This window comes from Diaphorina citri, unplaced genomic scaffold, assembly GCF_000475195.1.
Source record: "Diaphorina citri unplaced genomic scaffold, Diaci psyllid genome assembly version 1.1 scaffold147, whole genome shotgun sequence".
In the NCBI taxonomy this organism is placed as follows: Eukaryota; Metazoa; Arthropoda; class Insecta; order Hemiptera; family Psyllidae; genus Diaphorina; species Diaphorina citri.
This window is the reverse complement of record NW_007377584.1, coordinates 197,618-222,975: the sequence shown is the minus strand read 5'-3', so window position 1 is coordinate 222,975 and position 25,358 is coordinate 197,618. Positions and strand designations below refer to the sequence as shown.

The 25,358-nt window shown below is 34.2% G+C and overlaps 4 protein-coding genes across 6 annotated transcripts in view; 2 read left to right on the top strand and 2 right to left on the bottom strand.

Moving 5' to 3' along the window:
- Positions 1-8,405: 8,405 nt before the first annotated feature.
- On the top strand, positions 8,406-12,094 carry LOC103505048 (calmodulin-like). The gene is made up of 6 exons (XM_026820444.1): positions 8,406-8,420; positions 8,534-8,762; positions 9,798-10,035; positions 10,318-10,445; positions 11,049-11,105; positions 11,624-12,094. Exons 1-6 carry the CDS (start codon positions 8,406-8,408, stop codon positions 11,710-11,712), a joined length of 756 nt encoding a protein of 251 aa, XP_026676245.1. The 3' UTR covers positions 11,713-12,094.
- Positions 12,095-14,347: 2,253 nt separating this feature from the next.
- LOC103505040 (protein tramtrack, beta isoform-like) overlaps positions 14,348-25,358 on the bottom strand; it is a 39,435-nt gene continuing 28,424 nt past the window's right edge. Inside the window, exons 8-11 of one of the 3 annotated variants that reach the window (XM_008469346.3) lie at positions 22,460-22,540; positions 22,074-22,244; positions 21,298-21,345; positions 14,348-15,110 (exon numbers count right to left, since the gene is read on the bottom strand). In XM_008469346.3, coding sequence (XP_008467568.1) covers positions 14,584-15,110; positions 21,298-21,345; positions 22,074-22,244; positions 22,460-22,540 — 827 coding nt within the window. In that variant the 3' untranslated portion in view covers positions 14,348-14,583. Of the gene's footprint in view, positions 15,111-16,894; positions 17,419-21,297; positions 21,346-22,073; positions 22,245-22,459; positions 22,541-22,950; positions 24,835-25,358 lie in introns of those variants that run through there. The other 2 variants (XM_008469347.3, XM_008469348.3) reach the window with 2 other exon arrangements.
- LOC103505041 (immunoglobulin domain-containing protein oig-4) lies at positions 17,765-19,366 on the top strand. The gene is made up of 3 exons (XM_026820446.1): positions 17,765-17,838; positions 18,326-18,475; positions 19,074-19,366. Exons 2-3 carry the CDS (start codon positions 18,341-18,343, stop codon positions 19,230-19,232), a joined length of 294 nt encoding a protein of 97 aa, XP_026676247.1. The 5' UTR covers positions 17,765-17,838; positions 18,326-18,340; the 3' UTR covers positions 19,233-19,366.
- Positions 19,458-21,282, bottom strand: LOC108251845 (immunoglobulin domain-containing protein oig-4-like; the record flags this gene model as incomplete). The annotated part of the gene is made up of 2 exons (XM_017442239.2): positions 19,458-20,226; positions 21,169-21,282. Coding segments are annotated over 2 exons (273 nt in total), but the record flags the coding sequence as incomplete, so codon positions are not given.

The window sequence follows — 25,358 nt, the reverse complement described above, 5'->3', positions numbered from 1 at the left end:
GTAGTATTTTCAGCATTACCTGAGACTCATTCAATTTAAAGTATTATTTTCAAAGAATTAAAGAGAAACATGTGTCTAATAAGTAGATTTCATACCTACCTTAATGGAGATAAAATAATTACTACTAACATTCTTACGCAAGAAAATACGCACTGCGGTACACAATTGCAGCCGTCCTAGCGCGAATAATAAATAATTAAAATGTCTTTTAAAAAGATTTACCTCGTCACCGCTTTCGCATTACTTTAAATAATAATAATAAATCTACCTATTAAATTGGTAATAATAATTTTACACCGAAGAGAAAAATCTTTGTGTTGATATTTTGTCAGAGGTTCATATAATAATGCACCTCTAGGGAGTATTCTCTATCAACTTGGTAAACAATAGAAAAAAAAATCTCCTGTGCATGCCGCAAAGCTTCTTTTTGAGTCGAATTTCGCAAAGCCTTCAATTTCGTTCGACATTCGAGCGAGCAACAGAAAGGACATAATTCCCGGGCTTGTATAGTTCGAACATTGTGTGGAAATTTTCAATTCAAAATTGTATTAAATTGTTCTGGGTACTGGAGCTATGCAAAACGAGCATAAACATAAACGTGAAATTTCATTTCGCACATAAATTCAGAGAAACATTTTAACGTGGAAGCTCTGATTTTTTTCTCACTTTTTTACGATTCAGCATTAAAAGAAAAGCTATCATTCTTTTATCTCATAAATGCCAGGTAAAATTATAAGAACAGTTAAGGCTGGGAACAAATTAACATAACATGTAAGTCGAACCTCAAAGTTAATATAAAGTTATTACTGATAGATATGAGCTTGTTGTATATTGTCAACAACAAGAGCTACCACATTAAATTTTCCTCTTCAATACTAGGTAATATGTTTTTTTTAGAAAATGCTTGGAGCAAAGAGACTTTCAAAGCTCATTGTAGTTTAAACAAAATCTATTCCAATAGGTTCATACTTTTTTTTTGATGTAAGGGTGTAAGGGTATTAAACTGATGGTTAAATAGGTAATGCGAACAAATCTTTCTGATTTATATCGCTTTTAAATTGTGTGGAACGAATTTACACCACCAACCGTTATTTAATTAACTTCTCAGAATTGTGATTTCGCAACATTGATTATATTCTTAACCTAGTAAAAAAATTACCAGTCTCTTTGCGAAATGAGAAAACAATAAAGCCCTGCTATAAAATTTTGCAAGCAGGGATTTCGATACCACGAGGCTCATTGATTTCGGTCGTAATTTTCTTTAGAGCCTTTCGCTAATAACAGTTTAACCCGGGTGACTCAGAAGGACTTGTAATAGGGATAAAGGATAAAATTAAGACAATAAAAGTACAAATAATCGAAAATATCATTTATGAGAATAGGTAATAAAATTGCGAAACTCTAGTAGTTTTTGTTCTAATAGATACCACTCAAACAAACTTTTCCGAGTTCCACTGCTGAACTTTCAGTGTAAGACACATTGCATAGTCAAAATATATACTAGGCGGACATACAAATCGAAAAATTAGCTCGCCTTCTGGTTAAACACAATTACCATTATGGCACATTGCATAATCACTCAAGATACCAGGCGTTCATACAAATCTGGAACTCTCATGAAATGTACATTTCATTTTGACTTGATACCTTCACAAATTTTGTGGAACTCCTGTTAGTGATAGTTAGTGCTCTTATTTCACGATGGATAGATTAAGTTTCAATGAAAAGAGCTTAAAATAAAGCTCAATTCACCCAGTATAAGAACGTAATATAAAGTTATTACTGATAGATATGAGCTTGTTGTATATTGTCAACAACAAGAGCTACCACATTAAATTTTCCTCTTCAATACTACTATGTTTTTTTTTTTAACACATATTGTTCTTGACTGCATTTAGATAAATCAGAAATTTCTGATGTCTTGTTATTTCTATTTGTTGAAGTGTGTCAGAAAAGGGTTTTAAGCTTATTTACATGTATTTATATTATTAGTTCTACAAATCAATTGGGAAAATGATCAGTTTTGGCATTACTTCAGAATCTTTAGTAGAATCATTTCATCAGTAGGATCTTAATCCTTATTTATACTGTGGACATTAAGGGTTAAGCACATTATCGTAATAATGACCTCCTTAATTATAGTTAACAATAGCAAACATTTCTTCAAAGTTCTTCTGCTCATTAACACAATCGTTAACCCATTCTTACGGAGCTTAAGAACTTCATTTTTTGATGTCCAAGAATAACATACCTAGGGACATATCTTATCTACCTATTTTTTGAGTTTCGATAAAAATCAATTTGAGCTACAAAAGAAAAAGAGTAAAATTCGGATTTACAAGAGAAAAACTCAGCACAATCAAACTGGTAGATCTACTTCTTACTTCATTCATAGGTACCTAGATAATTCTTGTTCATTCATATAGAGACCTACGGGATGTTAAATAGGTACAATGTACATTATTTAATTCCTCAAAATTGTAATTTTCGTTAACTAGGATTAAGATAAGAAAAACGTGTCATTTTCAATTGTTTTGAAAACTTTTTTTTTTCAGTTTTATTTGAGGTCAGCGTTCTCGTGATCTCTATCTTTTCCCTCGATACTTTCCTAGACTACCTATATGAAATGGGTTCCGTCTACGTTTCTTTCTCTCTTCCCTTTTTCTCTCCAAGTTTATCTCTTCAACTGGACCTTCCTCTTTTTTACCATTTCTACACAATCTTCATCCCTTTCTTCTTCATATCCAAACTATTTCAATCTACTCTTCGGACTATTTCTTCCCAAGGCTATATGAAATGGGTTCCGTCTACGTTTCTTTCTCTCTTCCCTTTTTCTCTCCAAGTTTATCTCTTCAACTGGACCTTCCTCTTTTTTTACCGTTTCTACACAATCTTCATCCCTTTCTTCTTCATATCCAAACTATTTCAATCTACTATTCGGACTATTTCTTCCCAAGAGAATTAAAGTGCAATACTTCGAGCTTTTGAATGAAATTGCAATATTTCTCTTCAATTATTCCAGATACTTCGAATTGGAACAGGGGGATAGTGCTTTATTTAGTATCTTAAACTGTCAATTCAATTTGTCAAACTAAAGTAAATGAAGGAGACAACACTTCAAATCAATAGCATGATCGGATAAAATAGAAAACAAACAAGGGTTAAATCTTTTAACATTTGATTAAGTCACGTTTTAGATCAAATCAATAGCATGATCGGATAAAATAGAAAACAAACAAGGGTTAAATCTTTTAACATTTGATTAAGTCACGTTTTAGATTTTTTTTGTAATATATTGAAGATGAGTAAAAACTATATTTTTTATTTTGTTGTATTTTATTGCTATCGAGTGCAGAAAAACAATATGGTTATTGTTGTAGCAAATACTTTTACATTACCAGAATCTGACGAACATTAAACTATTTAACTTATTAATTAGATAATAAGTCATTAAGAGATTAACTCATTTTGAGTAATTATTTCTCACTGGGAGCCGCCGGTTTTTCTACAGATAACTGATAACTATCTGACGAACATTAAACTATTTAACTTATTAATTAGATAATAAGTCATTAAGAGATTAACTCATTTTGAGTAATTATTTCTCACTGGTAACCGCCGGTTTTTCTACAGATAACTGATAACCACCCCATGTGGTAGTGACACAGTTGTGACATTCTTTATCAAGTAGAGCAACAAGCTAGGCCGTCATTTGTTTATAAGAAATCGTTTTGTACCTTGGCTTTTTAACTTTTATCACAAAGATTTTATTACTAAGAATCTCCTTATATTTTTACTCCCGTTTTATCAATCTCAAAGAATCTATCAAGTTTCCCAAAGCTCCATCAAGTTTAGTGTTAGATTGACTATTCTCAAATGTACCTACACAATTAAAAATTAATTTTTCTAGTTTTTCATTTAAATTTATTCTTGTATTTTCGTGCAACATAGATGCTGGTGAGTTTTTATCCACTTTAATATAGGTATACTCAGATATAAAAAAAAAAAAACATTAATAACAAGTAGTTCAGTTTTAAGGAAAAAAGTAAGACGACCAAAATGAAAGAGGTACCTAAAGAGCTTATGGTTAAATACATGTATTACGTATTTATTTTATCTTTTTAGTCGGTACAATATCTACATACCTATGTACCTTGTACGTTCATGTAAATGATACGGCGAAAGCGAACGTGCCATAAATAATACGCTGAAGAACAAATTAATTAGTATTCTTCTGAAATTCAGAGAAAATTTATTTGCAACATCCAGCGGAAAAATTAATCCAGAAAATAAATGGAAAACTTTCCCAAGTTCCTTAAGACGAAGAGAAAATGCATGAAATTTTATGAAAAATCTTCTAGAAAAGAACGCAAGCTCACAAAATGAGTAAAATTCCTCTGTATACCTATTGGGTATCGAGCTTTCACACGTTCTCCTCTCTTCCCGAAGCTTTATGAAAATATAGATAGAAGATTTTCATCATTCCATTTCAGTGTTTGAGTTTCAGTTGAACTATTATCTAGTTATGTTTCATCAATTCTGCCTGACCACATAATCAACAGTGAAACTATCTCTTTATCAATGTGATATTTAAAAAATATTATATTTAAGGAAGGAGTAACGGATTTTTAAAAAGAACGTAAGTTTCTTTTTTATCATTGTTGTTTTATTTGCTTTATTTATTATTTATGTGTAATATAAATTACAGAAATAAATATTTATTTTTGCTTATTCTTTGATCTCGGAGATGCAATAAAATTTTCAAATTACGAAGTGGTTTCTTCCTTGATCAATTAATGAAGATGGTGTTTTTTTCTGACAAAAAAGTAATTTTGCTCATTTTTTAAAATTTAAACTGAATTATTATAGTACTTACCAAACAAGTTTGAAAAAAAAATTAGAGAAAAAAAAGGTAGAAGATTCAAAATAATCAAAAGAAGAACGATCTACAGTAATAAATACGGATAACGTATATTGAAAATGAACAAAATATTTCACGGGTATGTTTCTTTTTTTTTGACGTTTTTAACTTCATTCGCTATTTAAATACATATTTATTTTTTTCGTGAAATATTTATTTTCCTTTTGTTAGAGAAAAAAAAGGTAGAAGATTCAAAATAATCAAAAGAAGAACGATCTACAGTAATAAATACGAAATACGAAAATATTTCACGGGTATGTTTCTTTTTTTGACGTTTTTAACTTCATTCGCTATTTAAATACATGTTTATTTTTTTCGTGAAATATTTATTTTCCTTTTTCTTTCGCGTTTAAAAAGCGAAAGAACTGTAATCACAAAGCTGTTTTGCGTACAATGATACTGTATGTTTGTTTCATTTGCTCTAATTACTATCTTTATTGTTCAAATCTTTTGGCAACTAGTCGACAAACTTTCCTTTCCGAGATGACATTTTCAATGACCCTATGAAATGACTTTCCTCAACGACAGGGTTATCATTCTGTTCTGAGATAATTTATATATTATGTCGAATTTCTTTGTAGGGAGAGATCGGTTTGCTTAGTGATTTGACCGAACGAAGTGAAGTCCAAATAATTTTAAATTGGCGATTTTGTATTTGGAATGTTTGCTTTTGTTTATTTATTTTTTACCAAAGTCCCCTTAAGGATGTTTCTATTTAAACTTCCAAATTGTTGACTTGTTGACCCGTTTTTTTTTCTTTTTTTTAGCTTTTATATTGATTTAAAAATAGGTAAAATGTGTGCTGAAAATTTAGTCTCTGGCTGGTCATTGCTCAAAGCCTTTACGCTCGGAGTTATGTTCCACAGAGATACGTAATCAAGTTTAATGATGCATGGCTTGGTCGAAAGTACAAGTTTCAAATTTAAATTACTCCCCGCATTTTATGGAAAACAATATTTCGAACACAAACTAGGTATAGCATAATTCAAAATAATAATACTATCTCCCATTTTATCTCTTCTGCTTGTTTCATATTCAAGTTCATCAAGTTGACACATAGGGTGTGTCGAAAAGAACTTTAATTCAAACTCTTTCAATTTTTCTAAGTAAGTACAGGTAGATAACTCCGCTCTCCGAAAATACACCGTCATTAATTGACCGGACCAAGTGAATTGTTTAGTGAAGCCGTTGTTTTATTGCTACGAAATAAAAACTGTGATAATAGGGTGTGTCGAAAAGAACTTTAATTCAAACTCTTTCAATTTTTCTAAGTAAGTACAGGTAGATAACTCCGCTCTCCGAAAATACAAACCGTCATTTTGACCGAACCAAGTGAATGTAGCCGTTGTTTTATTGCTACGAAATAAAAACGGTGATTAAACAGTAAACACTTTTCCCTCTAAATTTGGGGTTTGTTAAATTCCGGTCATACGTAGGTCAAAGTATTCTACTGAACACTGTACAACGCCATATATCTTTCAAAAATGGACCCCTGGTGGAACACAACAGTGAGTACAGAATACATTTCAAAATCCGCTGTTTACATTTCTCATATCACAATTAAAACTAGTAACCCACATTTTGTTGATTTTATACGAGAGCACTTTCTTTCCATACATTTGTGTTGGAGTTAAAATACAAATCTGGAATTTTAAAATCATTTTATTCTACGGCTTTTCGAGTGTTGACCGAAAGCCATTTTATAACCAATAACCTGGGAAATTCACACTGAAAATCTTTCAAAACACTAAATTGACGTTAACCTTTAAAAAAGCTGATTTTCGGAAGAAAGAAATGGACTAATATAGGGTCTTGATTTCAACATAACAGCTGAGGTAAAGGGACTTTTTAGTCTCATTCGGGCAGGATAAACAAGGTATACGAGTGTTCTATTCTATTCTATCCCATCCTATCTTAGGTGTGACATTTTGAAGCACGCTGTAAATTCTTCCTTCACTATTAAAATTCCGTCATCCGTGAAAATAAAAATGAACTTGTCAAAATTGTTAACAATTTTCTCTTTTGATAAAATTAAATTAGGTGAACAAGAAACAAGACAAGGGTGAAAGTTTTTACAAGTTCTCTCTTCCCTCTTCTGCCTCTCTTTCTATCCTTTCTTTCACTCTTATCCCCTCTAATTCTCTTTCTTAACCTCTCTCTTTCTCTCTTATCCCCTTCTCTCTCTCTCTCTCTCTCTCTATATATATTTTCGCTCTCTCTCCCTCTCTCTCTCTTATTCTCGCTCTCTCTCTCTCCCTATCTCTCTCTCTCTCTCCCTATCTCTCTCTCCCTCTTTCTCTCCCTCTCTCTCTCCCCCTCTCTATCTATCCCTTTTCTCTCCTCCTCTTCAATTTAGCTATCTATCTAAGGGTACTCCTTCAAATATGACTCGGGTGAAAGTTTTTACAAGTTCTCTCTTCCCTCTTCTGCCTCTCTTTCTATCCTTTCTTTCACTCTTATCCCCTCTAATTCTCTTTCTCTTTCTTATCCTCTCTCTTTCTCTCTTATCCCCTTCTCTCTCCCCCTCCCTCTCTCTCTCTTATTTTCGCTCTCTCTCCCTCTCTCTCTCTTATTCTCGCTCTCTCTCGCTCTCCCTATCTCTCTCTCTCCCTCTATCTATCCCTTTTCTCTCCTACTCTTCAATTTTGCTATCTATCTAAGGGTACTCCTTCAAATATGACTTCATTCATCCCATCATTCAACACATGCAATTTGAAAATATGACAGACCTCAGAGGGATAAAAGCAATCGAAATATGCAGTAGAAATGAACAATGTGGAGTTATTTTTTCCACAGTTTATTCTAATAATGTATATTTTATTCGGTTTTAATTCCTGAAGCTAGGGGGAAAAATTGTCAAAAAAAATTGGACAATGTAGAGTGTAGGTACATACCCGGTGTTGTCTTGTTGTGCAGTAAAACAAAGTTAAAATGGAGTGCAGCAATGACGAAATCATGAACCGTCAATAAAGAAGAAGAGGAAGAAGAAAGAGAATAAATAGAAGGAGAAAAAGAAGGAAAAAGACTGCATGAGACAGTTAGACAGGCCTTTGAACAACATCTAGGCCCTGAAACTCCCTTTTCTTCACGATATTAAATTAGAGTGTAGGTACATACCCGGTGTTGTCTTGTTGTGCAGTAAAACAAAGTTAAAATGGAGTGCAGCAATGACGAAATCATGAACCGTTAATAATGAAGAAGAGGAAGAAGAAAGAGAATAAATAGAAGAAGGAGAAAAAGAAGTAAAAAGACTGCATGAGACAGTTAGACAGGCCTTTGAACAACATCTAGGCCCTGAAACCCCCTGTTCTTCACGATATTAAATAAGTTTTGTAACCAACCCCAGCAGCCTAGAAGTAGAACGTTAGACTCGGAACCCAAGGGGGCTTGAGTTCGAGTCCAGTAGTGACATTAAAAAGACGTCATTTCTATTTTCAATTGTGTCAGCAAAAGATAGTACAAATTACCTAGGTACCTTCTATCAATGAAGTTATATGGGGTAAAATGTGGTAGGTACATATCAACAGATTAAACTACATATAATTTAGTTTATTTACAATTGTTCATTTTACAATATTTACCTTTTACAATTTACCTACTTTTTTTCACCAGACGCGAACAACCAGGACAGACACAGTGGAGGCGGACACCCCCACACCAGTGCCAACGGGAGCCGTGTCAAATCCACAACCAACACCCAAGGTCCTGGACCTACCTGACCACGCCCCCTCTCCAGTCATAGCTAACCATACCACTCCGAAAGAGCCTGTTAGACCGCCACTGATCAGCACACCGAGCCTGAGAAAAACTCCGGCCGAAATTTCCAAGGCTCAGATGAACGGTGAGACCTAACGCGTAATAGGGAGGGCAAAGGTCGACTTTTGCTCTTTTTCTGATTATTGCATTTTTGGATCCACAATATTGTTCTGCGTCGAACAGAAAAAGAATCATATTGATAGCTCCTCTGATTATTGCATTTTTGGATCCACAATATTGTTCTGCGTCGAACAGAAAAAGAATCATATTGATAGCTCCTTTTTTCACGGAGTTACTTACACGAGTTTTTGTAAACCAACTCATGATGTGCTAAGGAATTATCTTTTCATCAAACGCAATTTTCTCAAAACTCAAATTTTAGACTTTCGCCCTTTTTTCGATCATCCCCTCAATTTTCTTGTGGAGGTTATCCTCCAACTCCCAATCCTAGCTTTTTGGGACCCCTAATCACTTCCTATTTCAATGGGATGTTTTTGTTGACTTATTTTGGTTTACACACGTGGTAAAATAAATCCAAATTTGGAAATTTTGAGCTTACTCTGATAGCTCCTTTTTTTCACGGAGTTACACGAGTTTTTGTAAACCAACTCATGATGTGCTAAGGAATTATATTTTCATCAAACGCAATTTTCTCAAAACTCAAATTTTAGACTTTCGCTCTTTTTTCGATCATCCCCTCAATTTTCTTGTGGAGGTTATCTCCAACTCCCAATCCTAGATTTTTTTTGGACCCCTAACCACTTCCTATTTCAATGGGATGTTTTTGTTGACTCATTTTGGTTTACACACGTGGTAAAATAAATCCAAATTTGGAAATTTTGAGCTTACTCATTGTTTTATCATTTCAGGACTATACATTGAGTTCAAGCAAGGCACTTTAGGCAATTCTTTTCGTTTAACAATTCCTTTTATACAACAACAATGCTTTATTCTAATTCCCCTGTCTTTTCGATTGTAGAATTCAAAGAAGCTTTCAGACTGTTTGACAAGGATGGGGACGGGGTTCAAGCAAGGCACTTTAGGCAATTCTTTTCGTTTAACAATTCCTTTTATACAACAACAATGCTTTATTCTAATTCCCCTGTCTTTTTGATTGTAGAATTCAAAGAAGCTTTCAGACTGTTTGACAAGGATGGGGACGGCAGTATAACGAAAGAAGAATTGGGGAGAGTGATGAGAAGTCTCGGGCAGTTCGCTAGGGAAGAGGAATTGCAGCAAATGCTTGAGGAAGTAGATATCAACGGTAAGAAAGCTGGAAATTATAGTATCATGAACCACTGTGGTGCAGTGGTTAACGCGTTAGACTTTGGATCTGGAGGTTGGTGGTTCAAGTCCAAGTCAGGTCATAAAAATTATAGGTGTAATAATTGGGGAACGATATTAATTTGTGACAAGCATTTAAGGATGCTTTAACACAATTAAAAATTCCAATTATAGTATCTTTGTTTGTAATGCAAAACAAGCACTTTGAGGCAGCATCTGTTTTTTTTTTTTTTATTATTTGTTCAGAGTCGCGCCCTTTCTCTATTTCAGTAGCGAGGCTCAAATTTTATATTTTTCCATTGTTAACTCCGACCCATATATTGTTTTAACCGGTCCCTCATTTTGTAAAATGATAGAAAATTAAAATCTAACATTTTTCCATTTTCGTGTCAGGTATTTGACAAACACAACAGAGGCTACATCAGTGCTTCAGATCTAAGAGCTGTACTGCAATGTTTGGGAGAAGATTTATCTGAAGAAGAAAGTAAGTACCAAGCGTGCCGGGAGGTGCGCGAACGTCAAGAGTTCGAAGCGCCGCCCGGCCTATATTAACACGAAACAGAATTTCAGCGTTTTTCGGCATTTTCACCTCAACTTTTCTCCCATTTAACCTACGTCCTAAAATAATATTACAAGCACCCAAGTAAAGATCGATAAATCTTACAAACGACTTTAGATGAAGTACTTTTCTTGTCGCCGCAGGGAATCGAATTGTAGTCCCCGGAATAAGAATCCACAACCTTCGCTAACTGTACTAGCAGGGACAAATCGGTAATACTGTGATATCAGTGACGTGAGATCAAGGTTCTGGGGTTTGAACCCGGACTCCTTGATTCGTGGCAAGTGCGTTGTGATTAATTAAGAGCTATGAGCCCATGATAAGGTAGGTAGTTAAACTAGCTACCTTATCTTGGTAATACTGTGATATCAGTGACGTGAGATCAAGGTCTAAGTATGAGATAAGGTGAAATTTGAACAGAAATTATTGTATATGTTGCAGGCCAAACCGTTTAGGATAAAATAGTTTGGTCTGCACATTTTACAAATGAAAACACAAAAGATTGAACTTTTCTGTCTTTTGTTTCAGTTGAAGATATGATTAAGGAAGTAGACGTTGATGGAGATGGTAGAATTGATTTCAACGGTAAGTTCTTACACAGTATACTAGTGTCTATCGGTCTATCTCTGTAGCAAAGGGGTTAAAGCGCTAGACCGAAAGGCTGAAGGTGTCGGTTTAAACCCAACCAAATCAGAGGGTTCATCTTCATTAGATTGATAATTTGACCACGCCACTTGAAGATAGGTTTTTTTTGTTCTTACACAGTATACTAGTGTCTATCGGTCTATCTCTGTAGCAAAGGGGTTAAAGCGCTAGACCGAAAGGCTGAAGGTGTCGGTTTGAACCCAACCAAATCAGAGGGTTCATCTTCATTAGATTGATAATTTGACCACGCCACTACTTGAAGATGGGGTTTTTTTTTTTCTTTTTTTTATACCAACGTCTACACTACTACCTTATGGGTTAGCATTTTTACTTTTTGAGCATGTAATAAAAAGGATTAACCAATTGGAATTCAGATTCATAAGATAAGTTAATCTAAAATGCTGAATTCTGAAGTCTAAAATGCTGAATTCTGAAAGTCTCCTATGTTCCTCTTTCAGAGTTTGTACACGCCTTGGGGGAACCATCGGATGGATTTGATGATGAGGAAGAAGAAGAGGACCAACAGCAACAGCCCGCTACAGCTTAAACCCATCCAAACTGGGTTCAACCCACCTAATGGGGATTCGACCCTTCCAAACGGGTTGACCAATGTGGGTTAGACTCTCGGCTTTGTGGGTTCCAATATCTTACTAAGTTTTCGTTCAATTTCATTTTATAACAGAAATGTGTAACTCTGTTATTTACTGGACACCAAAGAAGAGTATTTTTGATAAGAATTGAAATAACTGCCAAGTTTGTCACTTCTCGGAAATTTTTCTCAGGATTTTTTGGACTTATGCGTCCAAGCAACTAATAACAATTATCCTGAGAAAATGAAAACTCTACTTTCTCAGCGGACAAAGTATGAGACAAATCTATTCAAGTCCGCTATTTTTAGCCAAATAAACAAGTTTAAATTTCCACCATAATTATCAAAATTTTCATCATAGGTATGTTCAGTTACAAAAGGTCCTATAAAACCAAATTCAACAAGTGGTTAAAAGTCAATATGATAAGAATTGAAATAACTGCCAAGTTTGTCACTTCTCGGAAATTTTTCTCAGGATTTTTTGGACTTATGCGTCCAAGCAACTAATAACAATTATCCTGAGAAAATGAAAACTCTACTTTCTCAGCGGACAAAGTATGAGACAAATCTATTCAAGTCCGCTATTTTTAGCCAAATAAACAAGTTTAAATTTCCACCATAATTATCAAAATTTTCATCATAGGTATGTTCAGTTACAAAAGGTCCTATAAAACCAAATTCAACAAGTGGTTAAAAGTCAATACAAGCTGCACACAAATGACAAACACTAACTGAAACTTCAGAACTGCCTTCAGAAAAAAGTTCAAGATTTGCACATTCCTCATTTTATACTTTTTCCTTCCATAGCTTTAAACTTTTCTCCCCCTTTCCTCTCTTTACACCAATTAAAATAGTTCATGCTGCACACAAATGACAAACACTAACTGAAACTTCAGAACTGCCTTCAGAAAAAAGTTCAAGATTTGCACATTCCTCATTTTATACTTTTCCTCCCATAGCTTTAAACTTTTCTCTTCTTTTCCTCTCATTACAGCAATTAAAATAGTTCATATTACAAACTTTGCAAGCTTCTCAGTAAGAGAAGAAAAAATTGCTTCACTCCAGGCGACTTGTGAATAAGTACATAAAAAATGAAAGAAGGTAGAGAAGTTTTCAGACTTCTTTAATGAATAATTAATGAATTATTCTGACATTTTATAGGCCTAGATATTCGTACATAGCTACTACGGAAGATTACCTTTAAAAAAAGCGAAACTATAACTACTAAAATAATAGAAAGCAATAAGTGTACGAGTATGTAATTAATGATAATCTTTCTAAGGGACTTTTGTGACACCTACGCTTAGATGGGTGTACATTGTACAAACCCGTAATTAATACAAGGGCATTAAGGAATCTTAGCTTAAACTTGACTAGTAGAAACTCTTTTTCATTTTACGAAGTCATTAAAGATTTTTGTAACCTTTCTAAGGGACTTTTGTGACACCTACGCTTAGATGGGTGTACATTGTACAAACCCGTAATTAATACAAGGGCATTAAGGAATCTTAGATTAAACTTGACTAGTAGAAACTCTTTTTCATTTTACGAAGTCATTAAAGATTTTTGTAACAGTCAGGTCATAAAAATTATAGGTGTAATAATTGGGGAACGATATTAATTTGTGACAAGCATTTAAGGATGCTTTAACACAATTAAAAAATTCCAATTATAGTATCTTTGTTTGTAATGCAAAACTGCATTTAAGCACAGGTAGCATCTGGCTTCTTCTTTTGATACCAATGGAATCGGGAATTTTCAAGGTATTCTTGTGTTTAAGGGCATAGAAAGCTCCAGGTAGAAACTCTTCTTTCACCAAGAAAGAAGAATACCTCAACAATAAGTAAAAAATGGAAAGTATAAATAAGTATACTCTTGTTTCTTTGACCAATTACCAATGTATGTGCTAGAAGGTTTACTTTTGTGTTCCAGGGGATGGTTATTTTAGTTTCGAGGAATTTGTGGAAATTGTCTACAACATGGGAGCTACAACCGAAGAGAAAACTGCGGACCAAGAAGAGAAAGAACTTCGAGATGCATTCAGGGTAAGTGACAAACATTTACCTGCAAACAAAAACTGGCTATTTATTCTGTCAAATTTGCTATTTTTTTAGTCTTATTACTTTAGATATCGTCAAAAAATTCGAACCTCTCTGGCTCTCTGTGCATAATTTTTACCCAAATGCAAAAATCGTCTACGAAATAATGGACCAGCAAACCAAGTACCTACTCGTACCTTCCTCCCTAGAAGGTACCTACCTGTTAGCGAATAGGTACCTACCTATGCTACGTAGGGTAGGGACCCATACCTACACACGTGTTATGATAGGTAGCTGTGATCTCTATGAAACAATAAAATTAATAGATAGGTACCTACAGTGCAGTCAATTTTTGATAGGGTAAAGTTGAGTGTCATGGAACACTGTCAAATTTAATATGTAAAAGTACTTGCGCCCGAGAATAGGATCAACAAGACACTAAAAAGTCACTTATCCCCAGGATCGCGTTCCATAAAAACTTCAAATTTTCTATTTAGCCCTTCTCAAAAGACATAAAAATAAAAAAAAAAAAAAAAAAAAAAAAAAACTGACAGATTAAATATTGCTCTGGATAACAGGCTGGAGAGAGAGAAGTTCACATTTTATAAATTGACTTTCTTGAATGGCTCAACGTCGAAAGTCTAAATAAAGCGCTATAATATAAAAACTTGCCTACAAAACTAAAAACAAGAAAAATTTAGTAAGTCTTTCGAAAGCTCTCCTAAATGAAATCAGGGGCAGTTTCCGGGGGCCCAGGGACAAATTACAACGAATTTGTCATGAGGAAATCTCAGGAGGTAGAAGACATTGCAGATGAAGTCAGTGATTGCGTTAGAAACACAGGGGAGCTTAGGGAATTCATCGTACTGAGAGAAATAGATTCAGGAGGTAGGCTTGTGGTAGTCAGGTTTGATAGGTTTGTATTTAGGTTTGGTAGGTTTGTTGTATTTAGGTTAGGTAAGTTTGTTGTATTCATGTTTGGTAAGTTTGTCGTACTCATAATACCAAAGTATTGTTCAGTCATTGACGTTGGCTGAGCCATCATTGGTGGAGGTTCCAAAATATTGCTGTAACTATACTGGTCTTCTTTCACATTATTGAATTCACCGCTGTTCATCGTCTGTACGGTGTTCTCCTTGTGATAAATATTTATATGGGCGCGAAGACTATATTTGTTCTTGAAATTCTTGTAACACTTCGGACACTTGGCTTGGTCATAATAATCTGTGTTGTGACGAATGCGTATGTGTTTGAGCAGATTGGATTTGTTGCTGATGATTTTTAAACAAAGAGGACAAGGCCGGCGTCCGAGACGTTCTGAAAAAAGGAAGAGAATTTTTTTGTAAAAAAGTTGATCCCACAACATGCTCATGTGAACAAATAAGAATAATAATAGGTAACGCTTTGGCAAGTCTGATCGCAAAAAAAAAAATAATAAAATGAGGTAGAATCGGCCATCCTGTACATTTGAACGCGCAGTAATACCATAAAATTATTGTCGGGAAGATTTGGCAATCACAAAACTGTTGACTTCATTGGTAGGTAATATTATCAAATTCCTTTTAAATTTAAATAAAATAATAGTTAAAGAAACATGCAAGAGATAGAAATTCTTATGGACGCGAAGAAACAACAAAGCTGAACAATATTAATATTATCTAACATACAAAATCGTGCAAATGAGGGAGATATTGAAAATGAAACACACAACGAAAAAAAAAAGATCTATTACGTTAAGTGGCCGCAATAAATTAAGTTTTTAATTCAACCAACCTTGAGCTTGGAGCGATTAATTTGTGCTCCAGTTTATTTTGCAAAGGTCCGGAATAGTCCGGATAAAACTAGTAAGGTGAGTGTGTCAGGAGTTCCAGCAAATTATAGGTAATTATAATTTTATTTTTAAATCTTAAATTAATTATTTGTACCTACGCTACCTACACCTACCAGTAGGTGTACCTACGCTAGGAGATTAAAATAATATTACCTACATGATGAGTGGTACCGAGTACGCACTATAGGTTTAAAGAGAAAAGTTAGGTACCTACCTACCTACCAAATGGCTTTTTCACAAAGATGAAACAATTTCATGGTGAAAATTATGCCTATTTCATTATTTATGATTTCAGAAGTATTTTGTGACCACTACAATGAGATTAGCGCTGGTGTTAGCCCTACTATTCTCAATCCTGATCGAACTTCCCTGGACTTCAGGGAAGCGGGGGAGGGGAAGAGGGAGTAAGAGTCGGATCAAAGACAATCTAAAAAAATATATAATAAATTAAACATAACTAACATTACCTACATAACAATATCGTTTTAAAAACGAAAATTTGCACTTATTATACTCTTAGAACTAATTTTTGCCGTTACCAAGGCAACTGATTTTAAGAGTAGTCTAAGATACCTTAATATCACGGATCAAAGGCATAGGAGTACCTATCACTGGGAAATATCGGGATCAAAATGCAACGCAATACTACAACAATAATGACGTAAGTGTATTAAAATGATTTTTTGATTGTATTGAGCATACCTCCAGATCCAAAGTCAAACCCGTTAACCACTGAGGTTGATTCGTAAGTGTAATACCTACAATAGGTAATTGATGAACAGGTTCAGAGAGGTTCAATTATTTTTCAGAAAAGTGTCCCGGGCCGAGGCTTGACAATGGATGGTTGGACCGCTAAATGTAAAACGTTGCGCCCGAAGTCGCTCAAACTTTGCAGAAAGCTTCCTTATGAGCTATAAATATAAATTCTTCTAAGACTGATGCTCGAGAAATGTACAGTTCGGCCGATTTCAATCATATGGTCAAATGTTAAAATACGAACAGGAAATTTTCGTTAAATACAATCTAAAAAAATATATAATAAATTAAACATAACTAACATTACCTACATAACAATATCGTTTTAAAAACGAAAATTTGCACTTATTTTACTCTTAGAACTAATTTTTGCCGTTACCAAGGCAACTGATTTTAAGAGTAGTCTAAGAGTCTAAGATACCTTAATATCGAAAAATATATTGTATTTTCTCATGAAAGCATTGCACTTGGTGGAAAGACTGAAGGAAAAAACTAAATAAATATACCTGATCAATTTTCGATTAAACAAAAATACGAGAAAATAAAACAAAACTTACACGATTCGTAAAAATCTAACAAACAAAGCAGTTTATGAAGATCCATTAATTTACTTTAAAAGATCTTTCTCACGAAATAAAGCCTACCTTAATACGTCCTTTAATATGTTTAAAAAGTGAAATTTAGACTTGGAACCTCAGTCTCCATTTTATAAGTTTCGATCAAGTTTGAACCGAATCCGTGCATTTCCACCCAACTAAACACATCATGATTCGTTGAAAACTTAGTTTAAACTAATAAAATAGTGACTGAGGTTCCCATCTCAGATCGTTAAAATGTCGACTCAAATGCGGACTTTATGTCGCTCCCACATATGTTTCTTAAAACAGTCCCTATGAGTAAATGCTCGTGGACACAGGTAGCAACAAAGGCGATTGGTCAAGTCTGAATGCACTAGTCGGACGTGATATTTGAGCGCCGACTGATTCGAATATTTCTGACCACAGTGAGGACAGTTGCCCCATTGCGCTAAATGAGAACCTGTGGAAAGTATAATGAAGATAAAAGAAAATATTGAACCAAGAAAGATAGAGGGGAAAACATTCTTGGAACTAACGGAAGAAGGATGTATGATAAAGATAAATTGGGATTGATAGGTGAAGATATAAAATACAGTTGAACCTGTCTAAGTGGGAAACCTGGATAACTGGGGAAAGATAAAAGAAAATATTGAACCAAGAAAGATAGAGGGGAAAACATTCTTGGAACTAACGGAAGAAGGATGTATGATAAAGATAAATTGGAATTGATAGGTGAAGATATAAAATACAGTCGAACCTGTCTAAGTGGGACTCTTCTAAGTGGAAAACCTGGATAACTGGGCGGATCAAAGGCATAGGAGTACCTATCACTGGGAAATATCGGGATCAAAATGCAACGCAATACTACAACAATAATGACGTAAGTGTATAAAGGAATTTTTAATTGTGTTAAGCATACCTCCAGATCCAAAGTCCAACCCCTTAACCACTGAGGTTGAGTCGTAAGTGTAATACCTACAATAGGTAATTGATGAACAGGTTCAGAGAGGTTCATTATTATTTAGAACCAAAGTGTCCCGGGCCGAGACTTGACAATGGATGGTTGGACCGCTAAGTGTAAAACGTTGCGCCCGAAGTAGCTCAAACTTTGCAGAAAGCTTCCTTATGAACTGTAAATATAAATTCTTCTAGGACTGATGCTCGAGAAATGTACAGTTCGGCCGATTTCAATAATATGGTCAAACGTTAAAATACGAACAGGAAATTTTCGTTAAATTTTGGGTCCAATCAAACCTATGGGGCCACCGTTTTTCTAGTGTGTTCTACAGTTTACTGAACCATCTGTGATACTGAGCCATTATTTGTGATACTGAGTCATTACTATTCGTTCCTGTTCAATCCCTCAGGGCGCTAAGATCATTATGCATTCCCATTTCGATTACGAGTATGTTCTGGGACACAAGATCGTATTCATCTGTATGGCCAAAGGCAAACCTAGACCTCACATCACGTGGTTCAAAGATGGCGTCGAGTTATATACTCATATGTATGTGAACGTAAGTGACATAATGCTAGACCTCTGTTTTGCAATAAAAATAAAATTAATCACTGATTTAATTAGAAAATACCGTATTTATTTCAATCTCCATATTCACATTTCCGTATAAAATAAGATAAAACACACACATGACACTTGCGAGACGAAATATCGGATAAACATACCTATAATAATAAGCCTAAATAATTAAAATTTAATGAGATATGTAATGGCAGTTCAATTGAAATAAAAAAAAAGACAAGAAAGTAATATAACAAAGTAGATGATGGGTAAGTATGCAGCAAGAAAAGAAACATTTTCCAATGAAGATAGAGAGATCCCTATTAGAAGAAAATAAAATAAAAAATGCCCAACGAAAACCTTTTTGTGGTGAAACTTCGAAATCCAATTAGTTTAAAATTTCAATTCAAATTGGAACTCGAAGTGTCACTCCGAAAATTAACTAGTCCCAAAATTTCTTCCAGATAACTTACAGAAAATCGACTTAGTCCAGGATTCTACGTGGGAATGGGATTCTGGATTATCTGTATTACGGATCAGTTATGATTCCTCAAGGAAAATAAGCGTAAACTAATACATAATAATTTGCGTTTCAGTTACATGAATGGCACTACGGAACGGATCGAATAAAGAGCAAAATTGAGATCGATCCAGCTACTCAGATGGATGCTGGGATTTATGAATGTTATGCGGACAATATGTACAACGTGGACACCAGAACCTTCAAGACGGACTTCTCTATTACTTTTGATTGAATAGAAATAATAATGATGATTGAAAGCTTAGTCAAAAGACAGACTAAAAAATAATAATAAAAAAAAAGTTTGGTACTTGAAAGAATAACATTATTAAGGTATTGACATAAAGAGCAAAGAGAAAGATAAAAAGAAATAACAAATTCCCTGTTTTTCCGGGCAAAATTTTTTTTTTTTTTTTTTTTTTTTTTTTTTTTTTTTTTTTTTTTTTTTTTTTTTTTCATATTTAGACAATTAAAACAAGGGATTTTTGTTTTGGAACGGTTTTGTTTATATGTAAGTTTTATGATTTTATACTAGATTGTATAGGTACCTATGTAATTTAAATAAATAGCATTTTTGCGGTCCGGTGGTTATCACATGGGAAACTCAAAGGTCCATTTTGTTATTACCTATGGGTATGCTCATTACCGATTGAACTGTAAAATCGGCCATTTTGCGCAGACTACATTTCTCATTACGTTTACAATTTTCCTTTTTGATACTCACACAATAAATGAAAATGCCAAAAATGCAAGTAAATTTGTTTTCCTTAATGTGACCACAATGTTGAACTTGAATACATAATGGTTACTAGTAATGAAATGAAAAGTGCATTATTTAGCAGTTAAGGCTTTCTTCTATTTTATTTGACTTTGGTATCGTTTTATTTGGTCTTAAAGGGCCACTCTTTAACAGCCTCCATTGCCAAATTTGTTATTTCTTTTTATCTTTCTCTTTGCTCTTTATGTCAATACCTTAATAATGTTATTCTTTCAAGTACCAAACTTTTTTTTTATTATTATTTTTTAGTCTGTCTTTTGACTAAGCTTTCAATCATCATTATTATTTCTATTCAATCAAAAGTAATAGAGAAGTCCGTCTTGAAGGTTCTGGTGTCCACGTTGTACATATTGTCCGCATAACATTCATAAATCCCAGCATCCATCTGAGTAGCTGGATCGATCTCAATTTTGCTCTTTATTCGATCCGTTCCGTAGTGCCATTCATGTAACTGAAACGCAAATTATTATGTATTAGTTTACGCTTATTTTCCTTGAGGAATCATAACTGATCCGTAATACAGATAATCCAGAATCCCATTCCCACGTAGAATCCTGGACTAAGTCGGTCCATCTGAGTAGCTGGATCGATCTCAATTTTGCTCTTTATTCGATCCGTTCCGTAGTGCCATTCATGTAACTGAAACGCAAATTATTTTGTATTAGTTTACGCTTATTTTTCTTGAGGAATCATAACTGATCCGTAATACAGATAATCCAGAATCCCATTCCCACGTAGAATCCTGGACTAAGTCGATTTTCTGTAAGTTATCTGGAAGAAATTTTGGGACTAGTTAATTTTCGGAGTGACACTTCGAGTTCCAATTTGAATTGAAATTTTAAACTAATTGGATTTCGAAGTTTCACCACAAAAAGGTTTTCGTTGGGCATTTTTTATTTTATTTTCTTCTAATAGGGATCTCTCTATCTTCATTGGAAAATGTTTCTTTTCTTGCTGCATACTTACCCATCATCTACTTTGTTATATTACTTTCTTGTCTTTTTTTTTATTTCAATTGAACTGCCATTACATATCTCATTAAATTTTAATTATTTAGGCTTATTATTATAGGTATGTTTATCCGATATTTCGTCTCGCAAGTGTCATGTGTGTGTTTTATCTTATTTTATACGGAAATGTGAATATGGAGATTGAAATAAATACGGTATTTTCTAATTAAATCAGTGATTAATTTTATTTTTATTGCAAAACAGAGGTCTAGCATTATGTCACTTACGTTCACATACATATGAGTAGTGTCATGTGTGTGTTTTATCTTATTTTATACGGAAATGTGAATATGGAGATTGAAATAAATACGGTATTTTCTAATTAAATCAGTGCTTAATTTTATTTTTATTGCAAAACAGAGGTCCAGCATTATGTCACTTACGTTCACATACATATGAGCATATAACTCGACGCCATCTTTGAACCACGTGATGTGAGGTCTAGGTTTGCCTTTGGCCATACAGATGAATACGATCTTGTGTCCCAGAACACTGAGTGGAAAATATTTTACCTGCTGGCAACTCCTCTTCAGTGAAAGACTGCTGTCCTCTGTTGGCATCTGGGGGAAAGAGTAGTTCCAATTAGTGAAAATGTCAAGCAAAAAAGGCTGACATAGGTGACAGAGTTGTCATGAACTTTTAATCTTTCATAGATTGCGAGACGGGTTCGAAACCCGGACCGAAAATTGAGTAGCATCCCTTCCCGACATCACTAGGGTAATAAATAAAAATGAAATAATAACACTGGCCTGCAAAATGAAACGACCGGAGAATTGCAAGGCAACTTTTAATCAATTCGGGGGTTTTCGAAGTCGCTGAATCCGAATATGATAACCGTTTTTCTGGGTTGGTTACCCAATGCCACCGGCAATTTTTTTTACCAATTTTTTTGAAGTGACCAGAATAGAAACTTTAGGCATAAAATGTGAAAAAAGTGACTTTTTTGCCGTTTTCCGACGGATTTCCGGACATAGCGGGAGTTTGGTTAGGTTTATATGAAACCTAAGGCCATATTTGGATTCAGCACAACATTTTACATATATCTAGTTCATTTCCAGGTCGTATACAGGGTGTTCTTAAAATTAAAAATAAACCGTAAAGCTATGGTCGATAAAACGTAAAAACGTGATTTTTGTACCAACCCAGAAAAACGGTTATCATATTCGGATTCAGCGACCTCGAAAACCCGCGAATTGTTTAAAAGTTGGCTTGCAACTCTCAGGTCGTTTCATGTTGCAGGCCAGTGTAATAATTAAAAATCTTCGAAGTATTACAACGCGTGAATTACCTCCTGGGGTTCCTTGGCTGTAGTTCACCGTGGTTGTGCTTTTCTTTGCCGGTGTTCTCTCGACCCCAGACGAGGTTTGTGGTAACATATTTCCGCTGTAGAACGGGGAATTGGTTGGGGATATGGTTTCCGTCTTGACGATTTCTCCCAGAGGTATTGGAGGTTCTACCACTAAAAATAGAATCAATGTGTTTTAGAGATCGATCAAAGGCATAATTCACAAGTAACAGTATGCATGACATGTCTAATTTGAACTTTTTAATACCTAATAAATAAATGGGATGCTATCTAGTGCCTAAGCAATTAATTCAAGGAAAGTAAATTTAAGATTTTTTGCAAACATTCAGGCTTTATTGAACAAGTTAATAAATACATAGATGTTTTACCTGAAGTACTCGTTTCCATGGCAACGTGAACATTGAGATTCGTATTGGTAAATGCTTCAGCGAGACATTCCTCTTTAACTTCTGCAAATAGGAACACCAAAATATCGACAGAATGTAGAATGGCATATAATTATCACGTATAGGTACACCAGCATAAGACGGATTAAGTAAAGGTCACAAGGGGATATTTAGTAAGTATACGGAGCTGTAATTTTTTAAATTTTCATTGGCCAAAAGTGAAAATGACTTCATAGGTGTCGTTTCACTTTTTCGTGGTCACCCTTGTTTTTTCTTATCCCTTTTTCTGTTGAGCTGAAATGTCCTACAAAGTTTTAGAGGTGAAATGAAGAACACACTATTTATTTAAAATCTCGAAAAATTTATATTAAAGTAATATAAAAAATAAGGGTTTGTTGATATTTTAAATTATATTTTACAAAACAAGATTTGAACATCACTTTTTCCCTAGTATAATCAAAGCTGACTTAGATACACAACTAAACTACTTAAAGCTAAGGAATTCTACATTTTATCATTGTACTTTACGTAAAAAAAAAGGGTTTGAAGGGAAATTTGATACCTGGTTAGGATTAGGCATAGGTTGATGCTGAAAATTAAAAAGCAAGAACAACTTAATCATAAAATCGTTTTCTACTGCCTGCTCTTATTTTTCTCAGTGTTTTTTTTTTTCCTATCTGTATTTTCTGATTTATAACCAATCTTCTTTTTAAATGTTTTTTTACGTAGGCATATCGATGTTTAGCTGGACCACTCAGTATACCGGAAATTTTTACGGGTATTGTTTACTTACGAGAAACCAGATACAAGACTAGTTGTTGTTAATGGCAAACATTGAAAAGGGGAAATTTTATAAATTAGGAAAATAAGCCATAAGCGTTCTACCGAGCCAAAGAGGTAAAAGAGTAAAAATCAATATGTTCTACTCAAACAAGAATTTAGTGGAACTAACTGATATAGAACACTAAATATCCCTGATTAAAATATTAAATATAATAAATGAAGCTTCTATCTTCTAATACCCATGACTGTACAATTTTAAACTATAAATAATAAATAAAATCTTAAAATCTACTCAAAACAAGAAAGAGACAAAATTACGTATATCGGATTCCAATTTGGTTAAAAGTAATAATAATAAAACTACAAGTATAATAAAATCACTGAATGCACATTTCGGAAAACTCTCAAAAAAAGGTTTCTTAATATAATGAAGGTGAGACAAATTTGACCAACAGATGAAGAGATACTTTCAAGTACTCGTAGATGGTTTTATACTTCTTCTTATTCCATGAGATCAGGAAACTCTACAAACTATTATCACCCCAAGACATTTTGAGATCAAAATGACACCATGGCAAGATATAAAACGATTAAAGTTATTGAGATCGATCTTTTGAGCAAAAAAAAACCTGATTCTTACACGCAATACTATTTGTAGTAGGTATACAACTTTAAATTAAATGAATATTTGATAGAGAATCAAAAAGAAGAGACACCTTATTTGGTGATTTCCGAAACTAAACTAAACAAAGAGTAATTTGAAAAAGGAGAAAAATTAGAAAAAATAACAACAATATGTCGTACACACTCAAATAGAAATAAAAGTAATTTAACAACTAACTTACATACTACTCCCTGTAAAAAATATAAATTCATAAATATAAAATGTAAAAAGAAAAGTTTGCCCGTTCTGAAGGAAAAAATATTTGCATGATATATTCTGTTGCTGCTTTCACAAACAACCCAAACAATTTGAGAATTCAACTGATGTACCCGTATTACAGGTCCAGGATGGAGCCGAATTTTTCTTTCGTTAAGAAGTTGGAAAGTTCTAAAAACCTCTACATTCGACAATGCGAATTTACGAATAAATCTTCTCAAAAGAGAAATAAGTTCTAATTTGAGTTTCATTTGATCAACTTTCAACGGACATGGAAAAGTAAAGTAAGTAACAGTGTGCATTGAATTCTGGAACTCTTCTTATGACACAGTTCAAAATCCCTGTGAACGGGCAAGCATAACCTGTTATAAAATCGCCTGGAACAGACTGGCACGGTCAGTGGGTCCAGGACTTGTACCACTTCCCTTCCCATGCTTCTTGCGCAACGGTGCTCCATGAATTTGAACATAGTGCTTCCTGAGGTATTCCTTGTTCTTGAAAACGCGCGCACATATACTGCACGGGACATGCTGGGCTGGCGAGTGCACGTTTGTTATATGCTGCCGTAGATTGCCTGCGTTGGAAAACTTCCGGCTGCACATGTGACAGATTTGTGGCTGCATACAGCGCCATTCACCAACAGGGGGAACGCGAGCTCCCCCACCTCCGCCACCCCCCTGAGACAAGAGTCGCTCTGCAAAACAAACCACCAGAGACAAGATTCATCCTTCAGTATACAGTATAGGTTTTGGCGTGAGATAAGAATGTAAGCATTACTGCTAGGTTGGGACTGAGAAATCCCTTCACACTTGCAGTCTCCCTTCACATAACAAAGAAGGAAATCCTCAATTTACTTTTTTCCATAACTGAAACCAATGTTTGTAGAGTTATGTCTAATAAAGGAAGATACTTAATCATCTTTTAGAAATAAATATTAACTCAAAAGAAGAGAACCATAAATAAATGAAAATGTTTTACAAGCAAAACAAAATTTGACCTTCTAAAAAAATAGTCCCCAATGAAAAGCGTGAATTTCCCGAAAAGACCGCAGTAATACTGATTAGGCAATATTAAAATACTTTTGGTCTTTTAAAAACATTTTTTTTTTCCAAAATATTACTAAAAAATGTTCATGTGTAGGTATCAACAGTTTTTTTTTTTTTTTTTTTTTTTTAACAATTTTAACGATAAAAAATACATTACTGACAGGACAACAAA

What these genes read in the sequence shown, in the direction of transcription:
- LOC103505048 (XM_026820444.1), top strand. An exon ending in GGTTGGTGGTTCAAGTCCAA is followed by an intron (nt 10,036 to 10,317) that starts GTCAGGTCATAA and finishes GTAAAATGATAG; the next exon opens with AAAATTAAAATCTAACATTT. An exon ending in AGATTTATCTGAAGAAGAAA is followed by an intron (nt 10,446 to 11,048) that starts GTAAGTACCAAG and finishes CTTTTGTTTCAG; the next exon opens with TTGAAGATATGATTAAGGAA.
- LOC103505041 (XM_026820446.1), top strand. Translation starts at nt 18,341, where the DNA reads ATGCATTCCCATTTCGATTACGAGTATGTTCTGGGACACAAGATCGTA. An exon ending in ATACTCATATGTATGTGAAC is followed by an intron (nt 18,476 to 19,073) that starts GTAAGTGACATA and finishes TTTGCGTTTCAG; the next exon opens with TTACATGAATGGCACTACGG.